Genomic DNA, 15,073 nt, shown 5'->3' on the forward strand with positions numbered 1-15,073 from the left:
CCTGATTCATCAAATCTGCAGAGTTGTCAGGAACCATAACGCCTGATTCATCAAATCTGCAGAGTTTTCAGGAACCATAACGCCTGATTCATCAAATCTGCAGAGTTGTCAGGAACCATAACACCTGATTCATCAACTCGAAAAGTGTGGAGAATTACACGAATACAGAACTTGTAAACTAGGGTGCATTTTTTAAAATGGTGTTTCTTAACACGTCCTGTGAGACATGCACACAGAACAAAACACATGAGCTTGCCTTCAAACATTGGACTCTGAGAAACTGCGTGTGAAACAAAATGGGCATCACTTAACGTTGTGTTCTCTAATAGTGTCTGAAATAGACTTGCTGTATTTGATCTCAATAACAGGACTACAGACTATTTTACCATTCGGCATCATCTAAGGTTGAAACTATCAAAAGGGTGTACTTGATGTTTATCTAAGGTTGAAACTATCAAAAGGGTGTACTTGATGTTTATGCAGCTAATAAATGTTCGTTTGCAGCTAGTGAATTGAATAAAACCCACTAAATACATACACAAGTCAACACTACATCCTCTATACACACATACACAAGTCAACACTACATCCTCTATACACACATACACAAGTCAACACTACATCCTCTATACACACATACACAAGTAAACACACACACACACACAAATAAACACTACATTCTCTATACACACATACACAAGTAAACACTACATTCTCTATACACACATACACAAGTAAACACACAGACACACACAAATAAACACTACATCCTCTATACACACATACACAAGTCAACACTACATCCTCTATACACACATACACAAGTCAACACACACACACACACACACTACATTCTCAGCCATTAGTAGTCTAAGGAACAAACAGGATGGCCATCAAATTAGAATTTTAATAAAAATGTACATGACTAAAGATACAATGAATCCTGAATGTCATGTCCTATTGTGTCCTGTAGGACTCATGAACCAGTTTATTTAATGACATATTCTTTTAGATACTGCTGCAAGCAAAAACAAAATATAAATACATTAAAAGTCATTGACTCATTTCAATACCGGTACAATTAAGTAAAAATGTGTTTGAACACAGAATGGAAGGGAAAATGTGGTGAGAATGTTTGTACACAAAAATATTTATTCATAACTTAATATGCATTAATCATTGTTGAAGTTCTTTGAAACACATTGTCTTCTCCACTGGAACATATAGCACAGTTGGGTGCATTTATCAACAGTTTGAACTGAAACTGTTCAACACAAACATAGTCACCAAAAACACTGTACAATTTTGAAAAATCTACATATTTGGCAGCAATGCTAACTCTCACTGTGACCTCTAGACACTAAACAGATGTGTAGGAAATTGTCAGGGTAACTCAAGTGCTCGCTCATCCAACCTACAGGGACATCTAGTGGGGGCTCAATTCCTTGGGTGACCACACGGTATCTGGACAATATGCCTGCAAAGATAAACAGAAGACCTTTCTTACATTGTCTTCCAAAGTATAACAGCACATCATCATGTTGACTTGGTCATTCAGGTAGTGTAATAGAGAACCTGGACTAAAATATAGAACTCTGTCAGGTTTGATATATCAGAAAACATATGTGGCCCCAACTCCATTGCCTTTGAATCTTATCATCAGTTCAATATGCTCCTTTTATAATCATGAACAAACAAAAAAGCTTCTGTTACTGTGATCCCATGCTGGAATTAGACTACATTTCAAATGACTACCCTTACTTAAGAGAAGCAGAACTGATGTTCTTTGAAAGTCAGAACAAAGAATCCCAAAAGTTGCCCTCAACTACAGACCCCAAAAAGTAATGGACTGGTGGGCATGGTGGCTGAGTGGATAAGTGCTTGGCCTCTGAACCAAGAGCTCTCTGTCAAGACTGGGATTTTGAATTTTTAGGGGAATTCTGAGTCAGACCGTAATGGATACCTGACATTTAGTTGGGAAAAGTAAAGGAGTTGCTACATGACATCCCTGTTAACTGTCGGTCATAAAAACAGATGACATTTACATCATCTCCCCTATAGATCGCATGGTCTGAAAGGGATACTTAATAATATGGTTTATGTGTGAATATATTTAATATATATTTATATTTCGTGTTCCATTGAATATCTCAAGACAGCCACCAAATATCAAATTTCATATACATACACTATTTTTGGATATGAACAGTATCACAGGACATCCCCTAAAACTTGAAGCTCCTACATAACTATTTCCTATTCCCTTAATAACCTTTACAAGCTGTTTCTTTTAAAACACTCCTTTAATGTTCAGCAATTTTTAAAAATGCCATACAGTGCTGTACTGTGTGTAACATTATAGCATAAAAAGAATTGGTACATAGAGTAAGCCTACTATTACTATAGTCAGCCATAGAAAGAACATGGGGCAACATTTACTTTGTACTGTACAAAAAGAAAACTCAAGCATGGGCTCCATTTACATTTTTTGAAAACCTGTTGTATAGCCCTTCCAGTCAGACTTGCAAAATCAAGGGACCACTGTAAATGTATAAAATACTTAAACAGAAATTCTTGATTTCACATCAAAATTAAGGTTGAGATATTTCAATCAGTATTTTACACATAACTTGTAGTCATTGTGCTGACCAAACAATATCCTTAATAACCACTGGCCACACAGACCTCAAAGCCCTAAATAACATTTCTTTCCACAGTCCACATGTTCTTCTTATGCTAATTATGTTCTTAACTATATATATATATATATATATATATATATATATATATATATATATATATATATATATATATATATAAATAATACACCCTCCATTTAAAAAATACACCCTCCAATTGTGTCTCTAGCATAACTTAAAACAACTTTTTTTTTACCTTTTTCTTCAAGGTCTGGTAAAGCTATACTTAATAAATTTTTCAGAGTTAAATTTTCACCATTATCATCCACTGGTTTAAACAGCTTCTGTACAGGTATCTGGTCCATCTGGTCAAGACATAAATAAAAATTTTGCAACTTTTAAGTTATCAAGTTACCCCAATGTCAATTCAACTACAAACATTTTGTATACACAAACTAACAATATACAAAAAACTTGGTAAAATGTAAATAGAAAAAAATGATGAATGGTCTTGACAGGCTTACCTGATATGTTTTAAATGGCATAGATTTAAAAGCATCTTCTCTACTGCAGGCTTACCTGATATATTCTAAATGGCACAGGTTTGAGTTTTGGGCACACGGCACAATTTAGGCCATGTCGTGCCTGAGCACAGATTTAAAAGCACTTCTCCACTGCAGGCTTACCTGATAGATTCTAAATGGCACAGATTTAAAAGAACTTCTCCACTGCAAGCTTACCTGATATATTCTAAATGGCACAGATTTAAAAGCATCTTCTCCACTGTTTTCCATCAGCTTTTTATTGACAGACCAGAACTGGTCAAATTTGTCTATTGAAACACAAAAAATTAACTTGACAATAAGAATGTTAACATAAAAGTCTGGATGTTTTATGTAATTCTTAAGAGGAATTCTTAGAGTGGACATATTGGTGAGATATTTTGATTTTTTTAGTTACAAAATTCTCCATTAAGAACAAAATGTTATGGCTTGAATCAAGTCAAATATATATATTTTGTCTTCTAGTTCTAGTCAATCAGTATTTAATTAATGGTAATGTCTTTGAATCCAAAGATTAAGAATGAGTGCAGTGTTTCTATTCATATATACTACTAATTATTAGCATATTCAAACCATGTACAATTATCTGGATTTTCTGGATTAAAGTGTTTGTGGAAGTTTGCTATCTTGTATATTCATAGACCTTGGTTTGAAAGTCTTTTTGTTGAAGAAATCAATGCAATACTATTAGATTAGGACTATCATCATAGTACAGATGCAATCAAGCAAATGCTTTAATATTAAATAAGAACAAAATCTCTATGATTTCAATGGTCTAAAGACTGGCTCAATGACAGCCTGTTTTTCATTTCCTCTAGCTACCATCTTCTTTTTAATTGTGATAGAATACCTTAACAATTATTCTGACATTTTAGACACTTTGTAAACATCAAATGAATCTCTGGTTAAAGTAAATAGAGTCAATGTAATTTATAAGATGGAAAGATGAGAACTACTACAGATTTAACAGAAATACTAGAGTTTATACAGAAATACTGGAGTTTTAACAGAAGTACTATAGCTTTATCAGAAATAGTATAATTTTAACAGTACTATAGCATTAACAGAAATACTACATGTTGAACAGCAATACTGTGAGTTGAACAGAACTAGTCCATGTTGAACAGAGCTAGTCCATGTTGAACAGAGCTATTCCATGTTGAACAGAACTAGTCCATGTTGAACAGAACTAGTCCATGTTGAACAGAGCTATTCCATGTTGAACAGAATTAGTCCATGTTGAACAGAACTAGTCCATGTTAGTCCATGTTGAACAGAGCTAGTCCATGTTGAACAGAGCTAGTCCATGTTGAACAGAACTAGTCCATGTTGAACAGAACTAGTCCATGTTGAACAGAACTAGTCCATGTAGAACAGAGCTATTCCATGTTGAACAGAACTAGTCCATGTTGAACAGAGCTATTCCATGTTGAACAGAATTAGTCCATGTTGAACAGAACTAGTCCATGTTGAACAGAGCTATTCCATGTTGAACAGAATTAGTCCATGTTGAACAGAACTAGTCCATGTTAGTCCATGTTGAACAGAGCTAGTCCATGTTGAACAGAGCTAGTCCATGTTGAACAGAACTAGTCCATGTTGAACAGAGCTATTCCATGTTGAACAGAACTAGTCCATGTTGAACAGAACTAGTCCATGTTGAACAGAGCTAGTCCATGTTGAACAGAGCTAGTCCATGTTGAACAGAACTAGTCCATGTTGAACAGAACTAGTCCATGTTGAACAGAACTAGTCCATGTTGAACAGAGCTAGTCCATGTTGAACAGAGCTAGTCCATGTTGAACAGAGTTAGTCCATGTTGAACAGAACTAGTCCATGTTGAACAGAACTAGTCCATGTTGAACAGAACTAGTCCATGTTGAACAGAGCTAGTCCATGTTGAACAGAACTAGTCCATGTTGAACAGAATTAGTCCATGTTGAACAGAACTAGTCCATGTTGAACAGAGCTAGCCCATGTTGAACAGAGCTAGTCCATGTTGAACAGAGCTAGTCCATGTTGAACAGAACTAGTCCATGTTGAACAGAGCTAGTCCATGTTGAACAGAGCTAGTCCATGTTGAACAGAACTAGTCCATGTTGAACAGAACTAGTCCATGTTGAACAGAGCTAATACAAGGAGCACTAGTACCATTCATGAGGCCAGTCCACAAAGCTTTGTGATCTTTCTTTTGCATGTTGTTAATGGCTTGTCCTCTGTGTTTCAATGCATCAGCTTCCTTGACTACTGACATGAAGTGGGACTCTACAGCCTCCTTACTAGGACAATGGAGAAGTTCATCTTCTGGGAAATTCTAGAAAGGAAAACAAAAATATTGTCTGGTGACTACAACTTTTTTTCACTTAACTAGAATATTGAGAAGTACATTTTCAGCATATAATCTACCAGACAAAATAATAACAAGATTGCAAAGAAAGTTTGTGTTTTCATTCAAGCTTGAATGTGGCCATAAAGGTCCACTCATGGGTCAAAGATTCATCTTCACTGTATGTGTACACTTTGATTGAAAAAAAAAGTAAGTTTCCATTTCAGTACTTGCGATCTATGGGGCAGATGATGTAAAGGTCATCTGTTTCTGTGGACCACGGTTAACGGGGGTGTCATGTGGCCAGCACAACGACCATCCTCCTTTACTAATCCCCAACTAATTTCAGGTACCCATTAGAGCTGGGTGGACTCAGAGGCTCCCAGAGATCCTGAAATTAAATTGATGACATTAACATTATCTGCTTTATAGACTGCAAGGTTTGAAAGGAGAACTGTACACTTTGATTGAATATCACCTTAAAATGTCTGTTCCCCAAAAAAGGGCATTAAACAGAGCTATTCAAACAAAGAAATAATTCAACTCACCTTAAAATGCACAGTTAGTGTCCATGGGAGCTCACTCTGATACCCATATAAATCATACAAAACACCTATAGGATAATGCCTGTCAATAAAAACAATAATGCATCAATCAAAACAGAATATTCAAATGTTCAGGCATAAGGTCTGGCTTGAAGATAACTTTTCTATTCAAATTGTTGACTAGTCGCTAGTACATGTGTTAACTGACCATTTCAGAGGTTGGTTGTCAAATTCTAGCCACATCTCCCCATGGTCCGGATCAACATGTTTTACCATGTGCCTATAGACTTTGTCTGTCACTAAAGGAAAGTAAGTCAATCTAGGAACCAGCAGCTGGTAAGAAAGAAAAAAGATAATTGCATCTATATTTAAATATTTTTGTTCAACACAGTAGTCTAGATGGAAAGATTACCAATTGAATTTCTCATATATAAAACAACTTAATTTTAGACTGCTCTCTCACTCTTAATAACTTCAAATTGACATTTTTACAGTGAAATAAAGCAGTCATTGTATGAACAAAAACTAACTATAGTAGAGAAAAAGTTCAGGTTTCAAAGCCACTAAAAACTTCCTAGTTGCACTACTAGTCAAGCTGTCTACATTCTCAATTTCCTTAAAATTTTGACTCACTGTAGTTTGTATTATTTTCTTATAGATATGTAAGACAAAGTTCTTTTCTTTTTGAATTGAAATATGGTCATAGGTGAAGTAACACACACACACACATAAACTGTATGCTCACTACAGATGTGTGTCTCAAATTTTCTCTATAGTACCCCTTAGATAGACACTTTTTAAAAGTCTTGTGAAGAAGTTTTGTCTGCTATTGTTGAAATTACTTTCAAGTACATACATCAATAGAGCTTATTAATCCTTAGTCTAGTTTAGAAATATGAGCAAACAGACTAAATTAGAAATAATAGCCTAATATCTAGTTTAGATATCGATATATTTGATATTTTGGGGTTTTGGCACATCGGCACAATTAAAGCCATGTTGTGGAAGTAATAGCCTTAGTTTACTTTTTTTAAAGAGAAGGATGAGATCAATCTCTCTATTGTAATAAAATAAGTAAATATTAGTGAACCCTTTTTTAAGAGAATAGATGTTTTATAATATTCTATTAACATTGCTTTTAAATTAAAAATTGAATTGTTTTACCCTACCCAATGTGTCCAATTTTTAGATGAAAAAATTTAAAGTTATTTCATTAACTACTACTCATTAAAATCAAAATTTTAATAACACATAAATGACTATAATGATCTTCTTTTTGAAGTAATATGTAAGTTATAAGCTTTTTATTTTTGTATTCAATGAAAGTTAAAACTTAAAAAAAAAATTCTTATAATTTTTTAAACAGCAAATTATTTGTTCCTTCTTGTTCTAGGTTAGAGATGTTTAGGCTGAAATCTGAGGTGTTTACTTTGATAAACAATTTCAATCACACTGGGTCATCAGGATTTTTTCTATTCACGGGGAAAAAAATTCTGATATAGACTGAAAACATGTATGCTTAAACAAAACACTGTACATCACAGTTGGCAAGTCAGGAGAAAATATCCTGAAATGACAAAATGATGTCACAAACATTTTTTGTCAGTTTTTAATCATAGGAATACAAAAGGATTAAAAAATGGTGAGACAAAAATCAGAAGGAAGGAAAAAAATGTCCAATGTTAATAAAGCTTAGTAAAGTTTATTCCAAGACTCAAAGCATTGTCTGTGGGGAATGTGCTGCTGGATTACACTATAAATATACTTTATCCTATCAGCTAAGACCTGAACAGAAAAACTTGCAATAGGTCTTAGCAAGTATCTCTGATTTTATTCAAAGTAATCAATAACTAGTGACATTTCTTCTGACATAATATTTATGTGGACTGTACTTTTAACACATACTAGATACACATGCTCTGTACATATAATAATATCAACTAGCTGAAAACCTGCTTTGTAACACTAAAACGTTAGTCAAGCATGTATTGAAATGAAAAAATATTGTGAGCAAGTGATGCTTAAATGTTTATAGTCTCTTTAGACTGCTACATTCTTTTTCCTCAAAAGAATGGACACCATATTTGCCCATTATTTCTTATTTTAACCCTTAATACATTCATTCTAGATGAAGATTGGCCCTCGATGATAAAATACCTTTGCTTTGATTTTTTCAATGGAATATACATCTTTTATTCCACACACACAAAAGCATACAAACTGCTAAAAATGCAATTAGCATTTTTTTTATTTAAAAAAGGGAAATATCCATTTGCTTTTAAAAAATGTTTTAATTTTTTTTTTTTTTTAATTAAACAGGAATAGGAATTGAGATCATTATAATACAAGATGAAAAAGTTGTATTGAAAAAAAAATTTTTACAAATTAAAATTGGAATGGGCAAATTTTATATACTGAATATTAATAAGATGGCTTAATTGCAATGTTGCTATTTTTTTAATAATTTAATTAGGGCAAGACATCTTAACAATGCTGGAGACCCTTTTTCTATAGAGTAAAACCTTGAGTAACATCACTCAATATAGAAAGCTTTCAGGATAGAAGATTCAAAAGTAAAGTAGCAATTATACATAAAACACTGAACCATAATCTTCAAATACTAAAACAAAATCTAATAAAATACTCTGAAAGACACAAAGATAAAGGCACATTCCTTGTTCCATATGCTAGGACAAATTTGTACAAATGCTCCTTCTTCCCTAGTGCTATTAGAGCATGGAATGGGTTGCCTGAGCTAGCCAGGAAAACCAGTGATTTTGCAGAATTTAAGTCATTGGTTAATATGCATGACTAAACGCATGATGCGTAGGACGTAATCATCTTCTTTTTTTTAAGTAATGTCTGTATTATATAAGATAAGAAACAGCCTGCCACCCGATTCACCAAATAGTGCAGGAGGATATAAGTCTAAGTAAGTCTAAACCTTTAGTAGACTATGACATAAATTGTCATCCAATTATATGTATTTGCAGTTGAAAATGTGCAGAGTGGGATGTAAAACAAATGTCAGTAAATACTTAATAAAATTAACTTAAAAGGCATTTAATTACAATTTCATTTTTATTAAAATATTATGCTTCATGTTACATACAAAGAATGGATCAGGTTGTTCAACTGTGTAGATTTCTTCTTGTGCCAATTGAAAAGAAACAGGTATTTTCCCATCCCATAGTTCTCGTAAAATTTCTCTATCATCTGCCATTATGGGCAATCAAAACTGAAAAGAATATGTATACAAAATCCATCAATCACCAAGGTAATAATAGTCTGAGGACTGACATAGCTTTTTATGAAAAAACATTTGCTTCAGCTAAAAGGCAGGTAAATGTGACATTTATTTAATTAGCATAGACACAAATCAACACTGATCATAGTCTACAAATGGTTAATTTACACATAAAAAGACATATTTAGGTTTTATATGAAAAAATGAGACGATTCAACCAAAAAATGTTTATTAAATATAAGAGTTTCCTTTGTAGTTGAAGATGAGCACAATTCTATTTCCAGAGGTTAAGAATCCAATTTTTACTTCGAAAAGCCAGTTACATTCAGTGCTCAGATCCCCATAAAGTATTTGTTTAGGATGTCAACTATTGAAAAATACTTTTTACTGGTCAAGACATGATGGACTGAGAGAACTAGACACCCCATTGACACAGTAGTAGAGTAGTATTCTTCTCACAAATTACAATCCACACCTATATATGTATGAATGATGCAATTGTGAAAAAAATTACTTAGTTTGATATACATGATATATTTAATTTAGTAGATAAAGATAAAGACACATTTCCATATGCTAGGACAAATTCATTCAAGTACTCCTCCTTCCAACAGTGCCATTAGAGCATGAAATGGGTTGCCTGAATCAGACAGAAAAAGGAGACTTAGGATTTAGGGGACGTAGACAAGTTTATAATGTCTCTAATTAAGATGCAAGACTAGATTAGCACATAAATGTATGCATTGGACATAGACTCTATTCTATAGGTCGAATCATAGATCTTGTCATTCTTGTTTTTTGACATAAGTAAAGTTCCCATTCAGACTTGTGGTCTATAGGGCAGATGATGTAATGGTCATCTGTTTCTGTGGCCTACAGTTAATGAGAGTGTCATGTAGCCAGCACAACGACCAACCACCTTTACTTTACCCCAAAGTCAAGTACCCATTAGAGTTGGGTGGACTCAGAGGCGCCCAAAGATCCCGAAATTAAAAATCCAATTCTTCACCAGGATTTGAACCTGGAACCACCGGTTTGGAAGCAAAGCGCTTTACAGCTCAGCCTCTGTCTTTTGAAGTAATGTCTGTAATTTATAAGACTCGTATAAAAGATATATAGATCTAGATCTAGATACTAAATATATGATAGAGATCTAAAGTAATCTAAAGTTGTAGATCTAAAACCTAGTTTAGTACTAGATTTCTAGATCAAAAAGTATAGAGTTCAAGTAACATAATCATAAGCATGATGATTTTTACATGATTCCTTGACAAGAGTCACAAGTTAAGAAAAAAAGTAGATGTATATATTGCATTACTGTTACATTGTATAAATATACAATAATTTAAATCTAGTCTAGATATAGAATATAGAACTACTTACTAAAAACCAGAAGCAGAGTATATCTTATTTTATTTTAGTATATTTAGTCTAAATCTAGATATAGTCATAGATTCTAAATCAAGAGACCAACACTAGTCTCCAAGTCCAATATTTAACAAGTAAACTAAATTACTAGATCTAGATCTATATAGATATACAACTATCCTCTACTACAGTCTACTGACTCTACACTACAATATGATTAATACAATAATAAGAATTGTACACTGACTTTCACACAACTTTGAGTCTTACAGTGACTTGACACGAGTGGCTAGATAAGATTCTAGTTCTAGATCCTAGACTACTCTACACTCTTTGAGTAGTTTGAGTCTAGATCAGTAAATGGAGTTGTTCCGGATTTTGAGTGGAGGTTGTGTTTGCATCACATGCCGTGCTTAGTTTCAGTTAGTTTATAGTGGGAATCTGAAGCATTTTAAGTCATTATTTAGTGGTTTTAATTTATTAATTAGCACCAAACTATACTTTGTTAATAACATGAGAAACTAGAGATCCATTTTTAATAGCTTCAACTAAAACAGATAGTTAAACCTTTGATAGAAGGTACCGAAGCATCTGCCATACTGAGATCTAGATTTCTTGATCCTACCTGACTACACTTACAGTTAAGTTCTTGGCATTCAGGTAACCAACCCTAGAAAAAAAAAGTAACACTTTCATCCACCCCCTCCCTCTCTTCCCAAAAGTAAACAAGTTTGAACTTGAGTAGAACACTAAAAGTTGGACAGCAGACCAATGTGTATTGAATTGGTCAGATATAGCTCTAGGACTAGTGTGTAGTCAATATGTCGACTAGTTGTTATAAAAGATGAAAAGAATGCCATGTGTTTTTCCTTGTGCGTAATAGGCTTGAGTTGTCTAGCGAAAAAATAACACATCTGATAGTCAAGGGAACATCTAGATCTACTCTCTTACATAATCTAAATGTGTCTTACCCCGCCCTTTCATTGTTGGTTACTAAGTAAAATGGATCTAGATCTATTTCATCTACAAACGCATTTTTGAAACTTTACTGTCACATTTTGTATTTAAGTAATTCATTGAATTTCTTAAAAATGCAAGAATGTTAAGAACGTAATAATACATCATGTATCCAACACACATTTTAATCATTCTTAATGTCATCAATGTGCATAATGTATTGGGAACTACTGGTATATGAAATACACAACTTTATACATATATTATATATATGTTTGTGTAGTTTACACCAAGCCTTTTTAATCTTGCAAGCAGGTTTGTAAAAACATCTTCCATATGTGAATGTATCAGCAATGTGTTGACATTTGTCATGGACTATAAAAGAAATATTACTGATAAACCTATCCTTAAACAGTTATTGGCCCTTTATTAAAATATTCATATCTATCTAGCTATTTGAACATGCATGAACTTCGTTAATGTAAAATCTTTTAAAAATAGAAGAACAACAGGAATGGAGATATAGGAAGACACGGCCATTCTCTTCTTTGTTGTTTAACCACTAAATGGCTTAGCTTAAAGTAGGTAGGAAATCCGGAACAACCCCATTACAGCAACATGTACAGTTCTATTCACACTACTGATTCTAGACCATTCTTTCTCTAGAACTACACTCAAACAGACTGTTACTGTATCATATATATATAATATATGTGTAAAGTGACTCTACAGTCTACAATTACTGCTGTAACAATTCTACACTGTCTAGAGCAGTGATGCCCAACCTAATTCAACCTGCGGGCCATTTTTATTTCCGACACTCCTGTCGCGGGCCACATGGCCGAAAAGGTACAAAAACGAAATTGACCTGAAACAATTTTATTAGACACCTGGTGCTCTAGTACTTACATTAATTAATGGGATAGTGGAAGTTTATCTTTGTTTTTACGCGTTGGAAAATAGCTTCCCGTCTCTACTTAAAATATGAATGTCATTGTAGCTACCTTTACCACCGACTCATTTTTTTGGTCTCTTCTTGGTAAATATTCCCGTCGATCCTCCTATCACTAGGGGTAGGTTAACAATATTTATTCACAGCTCAAGGCAAGAATGGCGTCATATTTGTTTTATAATGCCGTCTATATGTTGTTGTTTTTTTTTTAAAAAAAACAGCTACACTTTCTTTATAAATAAAATATCTTGGATTTTTTACATTTTCCCCACAAAAAGTAAAGATCCAATCACTTTCCCTAGTAGATCCTAAATTCAGAGTCTACTTGTTGTTTCTTCGGCTCTCCCATTTCATAAACGTACATATATTAAATGTCGTGGTACCAATCCATCAGAGAAAAAGTGAGGGCCCAAAGTAGGTTAAGATACATTTTTCAATCTTTTTTTTTTTTTTGGAGGGAGGTGATTTTCTACAGTCACCTTGTGCCGATGGTACGGCGGGCCGGATAGAACCCCGACATGGGCCGGATCTGGCCCGCGGGCCGTATTTTGGGCATCACTGGTCTAGAGTGACTAAGTCTAAGACTAGAGTGCTTAGAGTCTAGAGGAAATAACATGCTACACTGTCTACAGTAAATAACACTTAACTAATAACTATCATTAACTATGACTAGTCTAACTATGACTATGAGTATAATGAATTAAATGATTAATCAGATTAACACTATTAACAGAAGTCTTGAGAAGAACAGTTATGAGTTACAGTTACAGTTATTACAGTACACTTTAATTTGAGTTTGAGTACTGTTTGTTTGAGTACACACTTTTTTTTACTTTAAAAAAATACTTTTATGCTTAGCCTGGCTTACCACGGTTTAGCTTTTGTAGCAATGATAATAAATAGTCCAATATAATTTTCAGTTACTAGAGAAAGATCTAAATCTAGATTTATAAAGATCTAGTTACTAAATAGATATCTATAATTTGGTTTGTTTATGTTTTCGTAATAATGAAGGGAGTACATTGTCCTGGTTTCCGGAAGTAAATATTTTGTATATTCCGATCACTAAGAGTTATCTTTCGTCAAATCTCCCCCCCCCCCCTTTTCACTCCCCCCAAAAAAATCACTCCAATGACCCCACCGCTTTTCTTGTCTTTTATGAACATTGCTTGAAAAACAAGTTTTTAGGATCAATTAAACTTAGTTCACCTTTACCGTAAAACTAACTTCTATTTTTGAATTTAGAGGAACAAGGTACGATAAAAAATGGTTTAGCTTATGACATTGACATGATTCATATAATTTTTTAATCAAACTTTTCACTAAGAACTATTTTATAATTTAAATAATCGGTTGTTAATAACTTAACAACAAAATAAGGAATATCTAATCAATTTGAAATTGTTTTTGTTTTTTTTTTTGTTATTTTTTGTATGTTTGTTTTTCAACAGTAATTTGTGCTCAGGGTGTATTTCTAAACTTGTTATTAGCCTACTAGAGGCAACAATAGTATAGACCCTACTTATTACACCCAGATAAAAGAAATATAAATACCGGTATATATATTGTTCACGTGATAGTTCAGTAAAAAATATTGCTGATAAGAATCAAGAAATTGATTTTTCATTGCTGAAATCCTTTAATCCCCATTAAATAAAGGAATTTCTATGTTGAAATTGATATGGATTGGTGGGTTTTCTGACTTCTTTTTTTTTTTTTTAAGATGACCAGTTTCAAGTCAATCATGTATATTATATATGTTTTCACTACAAAACAACACTTACCTTTTCAGAACATGTCAAGGTGAAGGTTGTTTTTAAGGAGGATGGGAAATAAAATTAAAAACAAAATTGATTGGGGATAATTTAAATGTCAACAAATTGATGTATTGAGTTATTTAAGATACTGTAACTTGAACATTGGATGTAGTGAGTTATTTAAGATACTGTAACTTGAACATTGGATGTAGTGAGTTATTTAAGATACTGTAACTTGAACATTGGATGTAGTGAGTTATTTAAGATACTGTAACTTGAACATTGGATGTAGTGAGTTATTTAGAGATAACCTGAACATTGAATGTAATATTATTTAGAGATAACTAAATAGTTAATTCTAGTTTTGCATAAATTAGTCTGATGTTAAGTTTTGTAAATAACTGTAAATGTAATGATAGAAAAGAAGTATTGGTATTTGCACCGAGATATTAACCTGTGAAAAGTCTTTGTTTAAATACAAACTTTGGGCTCCTATATCAAACACATTGTATGTTTCTGAACTCATCAATTCTCAGTGCAAAAGCATCCAGTCCATTAAAAAAAATGTTTTTGTATCAAGATCATAATCATAGCAATCAATTTTAAAACCTTTACTTTAGGACAGCCTAACTTCTAGACCTTCACATTGGGAAAATGTTAATGTTAGTATGTAAACTGCAATGATCTTCTCAAAAGACAGCCCAAACAACAAGCAGGGA

The 15,073-nt window shown here is 33.2% G+C and overlaps 1 protein-coding gene across 3 annotated transcripts; it reads right to left on the reverse strand.

Annotated features, from left to right (window-relative positions):
- Positions 1-887: 887 nt before the first annotated feature.
- LOC106064555 (autophagy protein 5-like) lies at positions 888-13,652 on the reverse strand. Of its 3 annotated transcripts, none has more exons than XM_056033714.1 (9): positions 13,466-13,652; positions 10,959-11,129; positions 9,186-9,311; positions 6,282-6,406; positions 6,077-6,155; positions 5,354-5,516; positions 3,380-3,471; positions 2,896-3,004; positions 888-1,477 (listed from the first exon to the last, which is right to left on the reverse strand). In XM_056033714.1, exons 3-9 carry the CDS (start codon positions 9,294-9,296, stop codon positions 1,335-1,337), a joined length of 822 nt encoding a protein of 273 aa, XP_055889689.1. In that variant the 5' UTR covers positions 9,297-9,311; positions 10,959-11,129; positions 13,466-13,652; the 3' UTR covers positions 888-1,334. The 3 variants fall into 3 exon arrangements, with proteins under 3 accessions (XP_055889689.1, XP_013078588.2, XP_013078587.2); XM_013223134.2 differs by having other exon boundaries at positions 10,936-11,129; XM_013223133.2 differs by lacking the exon at positions 10,959-11,129.
- Between the last annotated feature and the right edge of the window lie 1,421 nt (positions 13,653-15,073).

The sequence above is a fragment of the Biomphalaria glabrata genome, chromosome 6 (genome assembly GCF_947242115.1).
Source record: "Biomphalaria glabrata chromosome 6, xgBioGlab47.1, whole genome shotgun sequence".
In the NCBI taxonomy this organism is placed as follows: domain Eukaryota; kingdom Metazoa; phylum Mollusca; class Gastropoda; family Planorbidae; genus Biomphalaria; species Biomphalaria glabrata.

Excerpts from the sequence above, each read along its gene's own strand:
- LOC106064555 (XM_013223133.2), bottom strand. The coding sequence starts at position 9,296 with ATGGCAGATGATAGAGAAATTTTACGAGAACTATGGGATGGGAAAATA. Across the intron at positions 5,517-6,076 it reads CACTAACTGTGCATTTTAAG|AATTTCCCAGAAGATGAACT; the intron begins GTGAGTTGAATT and ends TTTCCTTTCTAG. Across the intron at positions 1,478-2,895 it reads ACCAGACCTTGAAGAAAAAG|GCATATTGTCCAGATACCGT; the intron begins GTAAAAAAAAAG and ends TTATCTTTGCAG.